Source organism: Coptis chinensis, chromosome 5, assembly GCF_015680905.1.
Source record: "Coptis chinensis isolate HL-2020 chromosome 5, ASM1568090v1, whole genome shotgun sequence".
Lineage (NCBI taxonomy): Eukaryota > Viridiplantae > Streptophyta > Magnoliopsida > Ranunculales > Ranunculaceae > Coptis > Coptis chinensis.
The window spans coordinates 88246131-88258996 of NC_141460.1; the positions used below are offsets into that span (position 1 = coordinate 88246131).

The following is a 12866-nucleotide window of genomic DNA, read 5'->3' on the forward strand; positions in this document are numbered from 1 at the left end:
GTGATAGATCTTTTTGCATGGTGCTATTGTTTCTGGTCTGTTTTTTGTCTTATGATCTTTTTTTTTGTTTGTTTTGAAAATTGATGCCAAAGACATGTAATCAGTACTATGTATGGTAATTGCGATTTTTGTGTAAGTGTCTTTTGTTCCTATATATTTCCTGCAGTGCATTGTTGTACTATGTTTATTCATACTCGTATGCTCTGCATTGTTCTGTGTATCATGTTGAACTTACCCATTCTAGGCCATGCACAATATATTTATTGATATGTATGGTTTTTTTCATAGCATAGTAATGGATCCAGAAAGGAATGGTGAATCACAGGACAATAGAAGTAATGTTGATCAACCCCACATTCAGAAAAAAAGGAAAGCTAGTAGGGGGACAACTGTAATGCTTGAGATGACCAAGAATTGGGATGGAAAGGTAATTACCGTTGAGTATGATCAAAAAGGTAGGCCTACACCACGAAAGCAAAGACGCAGGAAGATAGCTGGTTATGAAGGGGGGGCTTGGCAAGAGTAATGGTCCCACTTAACGCGTTTAGTGATTGGCAAAACTAAAAGATTTTTGGGGAGGGCAATTGGAAAAAGATTTATGGGCTACAATGCAGGTAAAAAGAAATATATACTTTCCGCCTGTTATTTATATATTTTAGAATGAATTTTCTCGGGCTTACCATTTAATTCATTTGATATAGACGAGATTTGTGTTGGATCCAAATCTGAGGGGTCAAGTTATATCCGATATTGGCCTCAAGTGGAGGACATTTAAGACAACTCGACTACTAAGTACATACTTCCATTCAAAGATGATCTCAAACTACTTGTGGCCACCTACAAAGTATAAATATCTTGACATAATGGTTTGGACTGCATTTGTGCAATCAAGGTTGACCCCGGAGTTCCAGGTATATATCTACTTCTTTTGTCTGTTAATGTATTTTAGATATATATACATATGTTAATGTCTTTTCTTCTTTGGAATTTTTAAGGAGTTAAACTTGCTACAATCTGAAAGGCAATCCAATAATGTGTATACACACCGACTGAGCAGATCAGGCTATGTGGGTCTTGAAGAAGATATTGTAAGTACATTTAGTAAATACTATTTTAAGTAGTTTCTTACGCTCAACTAAACTAAGTTAGATGTCTAATTGTGTTGTTATGGTTCATGTGTAGAAAAAAAAATCCATAGAGACAGGCATTTTGTTGATCATGAAGATAGGAGTGTCAAATGGAAATTGGCTCGTCAAAACAAAAAGCGGCTGAATATTCAAATGGCGCCACAAGGGAAGTAATAGGAAAAATTGTAAGTTTCCATTGTCAACTGTTTTGGACTTTTTGTAAGATTTCCCAAGGTTGTGACGTATCAAACGCCTTAACTATAGCTTGCAGGTCCGGAATTCTTCCCAACTGTTCCATCAGTGTTAATTTTTATGGTTTGAGCAGTAGGTGGTTTCCACTGATTGCTCTTAATTTGCGGGGCAGTAGGAAGACTGCCTTGCATGCCCATACATCAAGTTATTTTTATATCACCTGTATACATATGGCTCGGGATTCACTGGTTTCATTATTATTGTAGGATGATCTGAAAAAGCAAGTAGATGAGGGGATTGTAGTGACTGAGGGAAGCAATGATGTTCTTGCTATGGCTTTGGGTACCCCGGAGCACTGTGGGCGAGTTAGAGGCGAAGGGAAGCATGTCACGCCAATGGCCTATTTCAAAATACCAAAACGAGGAACAAAGAAGTATAATGCGGAGCTGTTGGCCCAATTACATGAATCTCAGGAAAGGGTGAGAGTTTTAGAACATATTGTGAAGGAAAAAGAGACAAATAACTCCCACCATTCAGAAAATGTTGCATCCAATAGTAGCGGCATCTCAAGAGGTCGACAGGTAGTTTGCCAAACCTTAGTTTTTTTTTTTTTTTTTTTTTTTTTTTAAGATAAGGCACTAAGACATTAACATGCTCTTCCATAAACTCCCCTGACAACCTCTCCCTGTTCTCAGAATGGTATAAGATATCTTATATATAGTTAATGGAACTATGTTATAGATCACTTATATACAGCAGGAAGCGGTACTCTTTTGAAATCCTTCTTTCGGTAAGAAAGTCAGTGCCTCTGTTAGCTGGGCCTACAGATATATAGTTGTAGGAAGGGGGGTGTAGCTGCAGGAAACAAAACTCTTTAATAATAGACCGATCTTAGCTTTCAACAGATCGCGAGTTTACTAAGCTTGTGTGTAGGAGCCTAAAGAAATTAAGTTCTTACGGTAAAATGCTCACTAAGTAGGAAAAACCATTTTATCATGATAAAATGCTTTATTGTAGGCCATTAGCATTCATTATTGCAACTAGTGATGAAGCTGATTTGGGCCAGACGGGACATTCTTTAGTAATCACCTTGTCTTGAACATCCCGGTGGGACGCTAGTATGTGGATTGCGTGAGTAGATCTTTGATCGACTCCTACCCATAATCCTAAAGAGGCTTTTAAAAAAGAAACAAATGGAAACCCCCCGTGGATGAAATTCCATGACTCCGTGCGTTCATAAACAAGTCTGGAGATATAAGGGAAGAAATCGATACACGACACGAGCAAAAAGCGCTACAAGGGCGCTATAACGTGTTTTAACAGCTCGCGAACGACTATAGAGCGGGGTGGCCATAATAGGCCCTTTTTTCTTGATCTGAGATCTGACATACGATCCATGGATTGGGCGGGTTACTGACTTTACTTACCTTTCGATCTAAGCTGTAAACCCTAATTCCGCAAAGACATAGGGGTGGTTGATCCAGCGGATTGTGCGGAGTTGTTTACCCGATCCGGTCGAGAACCCAACACTAGTATAGTAGCGGAGGAAGCAATGGTAGAGCTAGTTTATGAAGTAAAATGAAGCGGATCCTTTGCTCATACATCTCGAGATCGACATAGATACGGGAAGGGAAGTAGAGTCCAAATCCCTTGCCGCAAGCCGTGATGATCAAACTTATGGAAGTATGGTGAAGTGGTTATGGCAAACCTTTTCCGTGGTAACCTAGTTTCGTGAACACCCTCCTTCCTTTGCCGGTATATCGACCTAAGCAGATTGAGTCCGATATTCAATTGTTCGACCAGCCCCATCTTCTTCCTCTTCCTCCTCTCTGCGGTGGAATGAAAAAAAAAATGGCGGATGAGGGAACCATACACCTAGACTTTCAAGAGTGACTCCAAGTCGCGAGAACATCAAAGTTCTTAGTTTAGAGGATATATCTGCGAAGATAGTCGACTCTGGTTGGGTGCTTGAGCTTCATTAGTGCTTTCACTTCATGCTTCCTAACCATCTCTCTAGAGATATTAAGGTTACCAGCTATCTCTCCCAACGTTCTATCACCTTTGTCGTCAAGCCCATACCTCTGTGACTCTGTTTGATCACCAGGCTCTCCTTAGGCTTTAGTGAATCAAGTTGGAGAAAGCATAACAAAGTAGGTTGTTTTCGAACATTAGGATCAAACTATCAATACTAGAGGCTGAAAATTTGGAATTTATACACATTCAGATACACTTTATGCATATCTACATGCAAATCTAAGAAGGGATAGATAGTTCAAACTTCAAAGCATGTTTCATCATGTTTAAATCTGACAAGGTATTTAGAAATGGCATTGATAAAAATGTAAAACTAAACCAGTAAATATAGATGTAAAACTAAACCAGTAAACTAAACCAGTATTTAAACATGTTTCATCATGTTTAAATCCACCACCGCGTCTTTTTTATCTGTACTATCACAGCCCCTCGATTGCTCGATATGGCCTCAATTGATCCCCCAGAACCACCTCATTGCTCCCGTACTTGTTCTCTCTGTATAGCCCTTCACTGTACTCAACCCCACTTTCTGACTCCTCTCCTGTTACCACTATAAAACTGCTGACCAGAATCTCTGCCTCTAGCCGATTGACTGCACTAGCAACCTGATCGAGAACTCCTTCTGGCCTCTCTATCTCACCTCTCCTGTCCCTGTTTTCCTCAGACTCACTATACTCTACTGCTGATGCTTCTGCCACTACCTCCGACCGAATCACAAGCTCTCTTACTGCTATCGATTCTGCACTACTACCTGAGACAACATCTCTTCCTGAACTTCTTATGCCCACTTCCTCATAAGAGTTTCTGCCTAGCAGCTCCTCTCTCTCAACTTGTTCCTCTCTTTCTGACACAACCTCAATCCGGCGCACTTCCTCCCTTACTGCCATAGAGCCTACACTGTTACCTGAGACAACTGCTCTCTCCAAAAGCCCCGTGTCCACTTCCTCATTAATGTTACAACCTGACTGCTCCTCTACCTCAGCTGGTACCTCTCTCTCAGCTGATTCCTCTCTCTCTTCTGCCTGCATCAACTGCTCCACTCTCTCATTTTGGGTTTGTTCCGTTGTAGCTTCAGGAAGACTGGTGATTTCTTCCCCTCTATCATTTCTAAACATGCTACTCTCAGGTATGGTTACAGAGTTTTCTACATGCACCTCCTTTTGACCTGGAACAGCTCGTTCCAATTTCTTGTTTGAGCTCCTGGATTTACTGCATTCACTCCTTGCATATGGTGACTATCCACCATGTTGTGTGTTTGTTCTTGTACGTTGGAATGTAAGGATTGGAGAGGTGGGAAGTTCTGAACATTCAAAAACTGGGAACTCATGGTTCTTCTAAAGATTTGTTTTACCACTGTTGAACTCACACTGTGTTCAGTGTAGGATTTTACCAACAGTGACTAAAACCATACACAAGGATTGGATGAGTAGGATGATGAACGGTGTTCTTCCACAACGAGGGGATGTTTTGCCGAAAAGGAATAGAATAGCGAAGGTTTTGGATAAGAAACAAGGAACTTGCGTATTTTTTAACTAAACGCGGCAAAAAAAGGATTACTAGATCATTGATACGACTTAAGTTATGTCGCATCTTGTCGCCCAAGAAATGGTCCCCATTGTTAGCTTTTTGGTTTAGTAGAAATTTTAGAAATTTATGCAATGTTGCTTTGTCTTTATTTATTAACTTTCACTATCTCTTACATGTAGTTTGAAGATGGTGGTACTTCAAAAGTGGACAAGGCAGCGTCAAATATTGAGTTTAGTATCCCGCAAGTATGTTTTATGGGCTAAATTGTGAAATTATATCCAACATTAGTTTCATTCTATCATATACATTATTATTTAATACTTGTATGTATTATTTGATAGATGCAGAATTGTAGATTGACTTTGGGATCAAAGGACAAGATTGTTGCCAAAGGAAAGGTTTATGAGAAGACGGGACCATTAGAAAAAATTCACAATCTTCCTTTAGGGGAGCACAATGTAAAAAGTGTCGATTGATTGTGTATTGTGTCCTGATTCCCCTCTCCTATACACATGCATTGTGGTGTTTTGACCTCTATTTTAGATGCACACAACTCATTTGTGGCTTGGCCTGAAAAGTGGGTGATAGTAGGTGATAAGGTAAAATATATTTTCCAAATTTTATTAGTTATGCTTTTAGAACTATCGTGAACTAACTTTAACGCTTTTACTTGATTGTAGGATATGGTTGATGATTCTTCTGCAGCTAATGGTGAAGTGGCAAGTCACTCCAAAAGTTTGGCAAGATTATAGAAAAATGATGAAATCAAGTCAAATAAGTATTCCACTTGAGAAGGGGGTGTTTGAAGAAGAGATAGCATTCAATTATTTCTTAAAATCTGATTTGTTAGATGTTTGTAACATGAAGAAGCTTGAGGTTAACTCAATGACTGCATACTTAAGGTAAACTATTTGTCTCAAGATGAATCTTTTATACATTGGGTGGTATTTCCATTTAATTTACTATACTTATTTTTTTAGGTTTCTCTACGACCGATTTGAAAGTTCTCGAGCAAAATATGGATTCTTCCATCCTTCACATTTCAATGATTTTGGAGATAGAGAAGAGATGAAACGCAACCTGATAAAGAGAATGAAAGTTGTGAGAGATGATCAATTGATTTTTGTGCCATACTCCACCATGTAAGTGTGTATGTATTGTATATTCATGTGTGTTCAATGTATCTTACTAGTTATTTAATTTTAACCACTTGCATGTAATTAAATCTTACTTGTCATTTAATCCGGCCCACTTTTGTGGCTTTAGGGGTCATTGGCTTTTGTTAGTCATTGATATGACATCAATGGAAGTGTTTTGGTTGGACTCCATGGTACAAAAGGCTATTGACTTGGATGTAAAGTTCATAGTGAATGAGTGAGTAGTTCATTCTTCTTGTTTTTTTTTCAAGGCTTCATTTTTAAAATACTAAGTCGTAATGGATACTGTTGTGTGAAGTGTGATGAAAGTGGCAGCTATGGAAATGGGAAAAAGAACAAAAGGAAATCCGACTTGGGAATTGGTGAAGGTGAGGAATGAATAGTTGTGCTGATGATATACCACATAGTTTAATCCTCTGTGTGTGACTTTTTTTGTCTCTATGTAGTGCCCTAAACAAACGGGGAATAAGGAATGCGGCGTTTATGGAATGAAATTTATGAAGCACCTTATGGAAGATCCTCTCGTGGTCGACAAAATCTAAGTTGAAAGAACTTGGGGAAGTAGCGACATCTGAAGACGAGGAGCTTAATGATATTCGTTTGGAGTTAGTTGAATACATTTTGGATTTTATCAACCATGGAGAATAGGTACTTCCTATGCTTTTGGCTCTTAATTAGCATGAATGCATGTTTGTCTTTCTTGATGGTATGAAACCTATTCCCTTTATGACCTAAAACAAGCTTACCTCCGCATTTGTATTCCTATTAAGGACAAGAGTTAGACTTGTCTATTCCTACTACAGCGTTTTACTTATCTTTACTATAACTTTCTCATCATATAGTCTATTTAATAAAAAAAATTAAAATTAAAATGAATATTAGCCGTGTCAACGAATCTGATATTTTAGACTATGTCGTACCCAAATCTCCGTACCTGTGTCTAAATCGGACACTTGTACTTTATTCCAACATTTTTTTTTCTTCTTCTTTTAATTCCATATTAGGGTTTTTGTTGTTTTTGGAAATGCAAAACTATGCAGTGTAAAATTGCATTTTGGAGTTACTATGGGTGTTGAAATGCTGTTTTCCCAATTTTTTTGTTATTTTTGTTCTTTTGATCTTCTGTATTTAGGTTTTGTGGCATAATCTAGCACGTGTGGAAGCCAAACAACTTCTGAACAATTCACCTTTATGACATTCATTACTATACTTCAATCTTGATTAAGTACTACATAATTTGTTACTGCCAAATAGGGTCTAAAAGTATTTTTAGTCGGTTTTGCTAATGCAGAGAGTTTATTTTGCCTTGTTTAGCTTACTTCAGTAATTGTTCTTTTATATATGTTTCACATGACATATCAGTATTAACAAATGTGATTGTTGGTTGTGTTTGTCCCTCTGAATTAATTTCCTTTTTCCTTAAAAAACTGTGAGTACATCATCAGTTTAAGAAAACACTTGAGAGCCTTGAGGCACCAAACCTTTTAGAGGGTGATTGGGATTGGGGTGTAAGCTTTTTTTTTTATCGTTAGAACTTGATTCCCCTTTCTATTTCCTTGCGAAGGTGGGAATTAAACCCAAGACAATGGGACCAAGTCCCAAGGCTCAGCCTGACTATTCCAACTATCCACCCTTATACATCCTTAGAAATATTAATAATTGTGTCACACATAACATGCCTTATGAATATTATTAACAAATGAGTTGGAAAATCTGTCAAGGCTTTAGGTTATCCTTGGGGATACACTGTCAAGCTCTATGCTGTCAAAGCTGTTAGGCGAGACACTGACTTGATAAAAGTGACTTCGCTACTAGAGCAGTGCAGTAGTCAGGGACTTAAGGGTAACCTCATCTATGTAATAGATGTATCTGGACATGCTCTTTCTTCCCCGCCTTTGGTTGGGCAATGCGCTATGTCGGTTCTTTGGTCGTAATGAAGCGAGGAAGGCACTCGTAGGTGAGCTTGAGTGAGTGTGCTTGGTAGGAACAATCACCGTCCCTTACCCCATTTCAAGCCGATAGGAAGTTTAAGTAAACACTTACACTTACACTACTACACTTATTTGCCATGTGTGAAATAGTGTAAAATAATATTCAATGTTAGGTTGGCTTACTTATCTTGGAGTTTAGTAGTTACATGTTTAATTTCTTGGTGTAATGCGTGCTTGGTATTATTTTGTTAGGCTTCTCTTGCAAAGTATTGATGAAGTGCTTGATTTATGCCGTGTAGGTAAATTTTTCATTGGAGAACTAATGGGGGAAGCTTTACATGGAGACATCATGTGCTACTTTTGGTTTTTTGTTTAGTTTTAATTTTTTTTTGTACATGCATGGAATGGAAGTTAGAGAACTAATCGAGGAAGCTTTACATGGAGGCATCCTGTGTTACTTTTGATTTTTTGTTTTGTTTTAACTTTTTGTACATGAAAGTGCAACACATACTTTTTCAGTGGAAAATTGTCTATAGCAAGCTTTCTTATGCAAGTTTTCTTTTGTTAGCTTACTGCAAGGATGTTGTTGGTATATTGTGAGATTGGAGGTTATTTTGTGGTGCTGCAATTGGTTTTAATATTAAAAAAAATAATAATAATAATATTATTTCGGTTACAAAACAACCGATATTAAACAATTTTACAAAAACCGATATAACAGACAAATATCAAAACCGATATAACAAACAATATAAAAACCGATATAATAGCTCTTTTTTATATCGGTTTCCTCTGTTAGTTATATCAATTTTTAATGAATTTATGTTATAAATATATAAGATTATTACATCAGTTCATGCTTAACCGATCTAGAAAGGGACACTTATTATATCGGTTATGGTTATCTGTTATATCGGGGGTACTTATATCGGTTTGAAGTTTATTGAAAAACCGATATAATAAGTCTTTTATATCACTTTTTAGCCGATATAAAACCATTTTTTTTTAGTAGTGCGACCTGCTAACCCGACACAAAATTAGCGGGTTTGGATTAGTAAAAAAGGCTTTTGGGTCATTTAATGGTTGACCCGCCTAACCCGTCAAATAAATGGGTTGAGGGGTCACATATGGTAACCCGAGTTACCCGTTAGTAGACCCGATTAGCTATCGGTTCTAATGGGTCGGGTCATCAACCCGTGATATGTAAAACCTGTTTTAAGACAAGTGAATTATTTTTTAAAATCTCACTATCCCAACAACTTAAAATAAACAACTAAAATGAGAAGGATTAGCTGTCATATTGATTCATTCGATAAATATATGTTTCGTTATTCAATTTTTATTGATATGTAATTGAATTATGAATGATTCTTGAGAATTAATATATATATTTTTTGATATATTTTTTTGATAAATAAAATCGTGAAATACTAAATATTTTGCATATAGGTTGTCTGTGAATCCGATCCGAAAATGATTTGAAATTGACTTCGTATTTAGCGGGTCACCTGTTGGGTAACCCATTATATAGGCGGGTTGGATTTGGGTTTAACAAACTCGACACGATTAATAATTGGGTGATTTGGGTTTGCTCTCCTAACACGTGACCGAGATATGACACAACACCTAATCCGACCCAACACGCATTTACCAATTGCCACCCCTAGTTAGAACTGCATCTTTGTTTCAAACCTTAAATCCTAAACATAAGTAAAGTTGCTACTAATTCTGAAATAAAAAATTACAACCCAAACGTTTTATTATAGATTGGATAACGGGTTAATTTAAATAATTATATCGTCTAATCCAATTTTAATATGTAGGTACAGTTTTAAAGTGTAGTTAGAACTGTACTAATTCAAACCTTTTCCAAAATAAAAATTATAATCTAAATGTTTTATTATAGATTGGAGAATGGGTTTAAATTATATTATATAATTCAATTTTAATTTGTTGATAAAAATTTAGATGTTAGATTCAAAGTCTAGTTAGAACTATATTTATTCAAACCCTAGAGACATGTACAATTGCTACCAATTCGAAAATAAAAAATTATAACCTAAATGTTTTCTACTAAATTATCACCTAAAACAACTACAAATAAGTTAAAATATGCTAATTATTAATCAAATTATTATCAAATAGATGATGAAATATTTAAATATTAGAATTTGACAACACAACAACAAGATACCGAATGGTTTAAGAATTTTCGGTGTCTATTTGTTGTATCTTTACTTGGTAAATGGTAATCCGACACTGTAATTTATGGTTATGTTTCAGCAACCCGTTACCGTGGTTTATAATATTTTACGACAATGTGTTACCGTTCATCAAAATAGCACATACATCAAGATTACACAAAATTTATTTTGAAATCTAAGATTCAAACTATCATAATTCATTTAGTTTCAATTCCATTAGGCAATTTCAATTACATTAATCTCCAATTTATTTATTTTTCATGTTCAATTGATTCTTCTAACATCATATGATCTTCAATTTATTCGACATTGAAATGTGGGTATTTGTAGTGCGATAAATCGTTCATTTGAGAGTTGGATAATGATACATACTTCATTTTAGAGTTAAAATATAGAGGTATTGAGAGTTGAGAAGTAGAGGGAAATTGAGTTGAGTTGAGTCAAGGAAAATTGATTGGATGTAGATAATTGGAGAAAGAGAGTGTATTTTGATAGTGTATAGAGTTGCATAGTGCAAATTAGTTAGTTAAGGGCAATAGGAGGTTACCACTATTTTTGATGGAGAGTGCCCTCTTAAAAAACATGGGTTTTAAGTTGGGACACAAATGTAATAACAAATTCCGGGTTGGAGATTGCCCTCTTAGAAATGGAGAGTACGTGTATTTAAGAATAGCCTATATATATGCATGAAGGGTGTTTTTTTTTTTTTTTTAGCGAGTGATAGATCCCTCCACTACACATTGCACTTGAGACACGTTTTGTTGCGTCTATACCGTGTGCATATGTGCAAACTACTCTAAAAGGCCGGACTGGGCTAACCCGACTCTCAAACTATAAAAACCCTTGTGACTAAGGGCTAATGTGTGTTGAGGGCTGGGTCAAATAGGGTCATGACATAAATATGCAAGCCTTTACCCGCTTTTCGGCCCTCAATTTGGAAGGCCAAATGAGGGTAGACCCGATCGAATTATACACTACTAGTCTTACTATATATAAAAATATGGGGGTTGGGCAATAGTGATTGTACGTCTGCCACAGTGGCAGAATCGTGATTTTTTGGTTTTCGCGTGACAATTTCATAACTTCGTGATTTGGTTTTTGGTGGGCAAAACGGTGGCAGTTCTATAGATTTCATCAAATACGATGGCAAACTTTGAAGTCTTTAGAAAAAGGCAAGTTCGTCCACTCATGTGGGCTCTGCTCCACTAAAATTTTTGTAATAAAAATGTATTGAAAAAAAGTGCACAAGACTAGTTTACTTAATTTTTTTGGTGGTTTTAATTTTTTTTTATTATACTTTTGATATGTATATCAATTTCAACTAATGATATAAAATTTATTCTTATACCTTTAGAAAATGAGATAGAGAGATGGTGGAAAAGATGAGAGTCTTACACTTTCAATACTTAACCATATTTCTCTGTTAGAATTGCATGTTAACTTTGCATTTATATGACCTATATATATATTTTTAATTTAATTAAAAAAAAATGTATATATTATGTTCTAATCTACTTTTTATTGAATATTAATTGTAGTGAAAAAAATTAATATAACTTAGATAATTAAGTTAGAAAACACACACACACATCACCTCTCTCTATATTAAAGCATAGTACTTCTTATGTGGACAATCTCTTTTTAGGTGGCGCGTTCTTGAGAGAGAGGTATGCCAAGTGGACACTCTTAATTAATCATAAGAAGTTTCATAATACAACATGAACTCTTAGTCTTAAAAAGTTTCATAATACAACCACAACTCTAATTAGGGGTGCCAATGGGTACCCAATTATCCGGAATCGAAACCAAATATTTGGGTTATGGGTTTTAAAAAGTTAGACTCATTTAAATGGGTCATTAAGAACCGAACCGATAAAGAACTGAATCGTAAAAAACCCGTGGGTACCCGAACCGAAATCGAAACCGATTAGTATGATTTCGATATATCAAATTTAGTATTATATTACATTTAAGATAATCAAACTAATACATTATAATATAAAAAATATTTTTTACGTGTAAAAGTTTATTAAATATATATAGCATAATAGTGAATGTGTGTTGTTAAATGTATATTTTATAACAATACGTTAAACAAGTGTATCATAAATGTTAATAATAATGTTAACGTGTATATTCTGAACTAACTAATACATTTTATATTTATTAACTTATGCACGTGTATATTTAAATATGATACACATACTTGATATATTGTGGTACACGTACGCACTTATTATAAACCAATATGTAGTGTTCATGTTAAAAATTAGTGATGAGATGTAATTGTAAGACGCATATACTCGCATGTTCGATTTAAAATATAATGCGAGTTAATACACGTGTACAAATATATGTGTATGCACGTAAAATATATCATGGTAACAAATATATGTGATTGTACGTGTACACGATCGAGTTAATACAAGGAAACAAATATATGTGTATGCACGTAAAAAAAAATCAATTTTTTGGGGTTAGATATTTGATTATTTTAATTTATATATCAAAGTTTGAAATTATCACTTGTATGAATGGTAAATGTTTTAACGTGTATGATTGATATATGTTCATAGATTGATGTAAATATGATTGTTGATACATCACTAATTATACATAAAATATTATCATGTAGGAAAAGAAAAAAATAAAAATAAAAACAAGTTTTAGTGTTTAAATGATTGAAATTATTTA

General features: G+C 35.3%; 1 protein-coding gene across 1 annotated transcript; it reads left to right on the forward strand.

Annotated features, from left to right (window-relative positions):
- The first annotated feature begins 1559 nt into the window (after positions 1 to 1559).
- Positions 1560 to 5632, forward strand: LOC147499797 (uncharacterized). The gene is made up of 4 exons (XM_086563537.1): positions 1560 to 1900; positions 5060 to 5125; positions 5222 to 5338; positions 5561 to 5632. The coding sequence occupies exons 1-4, from the start codon at positions 1652 to 1654 to the stop codon at positions 5630 to 5632; spliced, it is 504 nt and encodes a 167-aa protein (XP_086419663.1). The 5' UTR covers positions 1560 to 1651.
- Positions 5633 to 12866: the final 7234 nt, after the last annotated feature.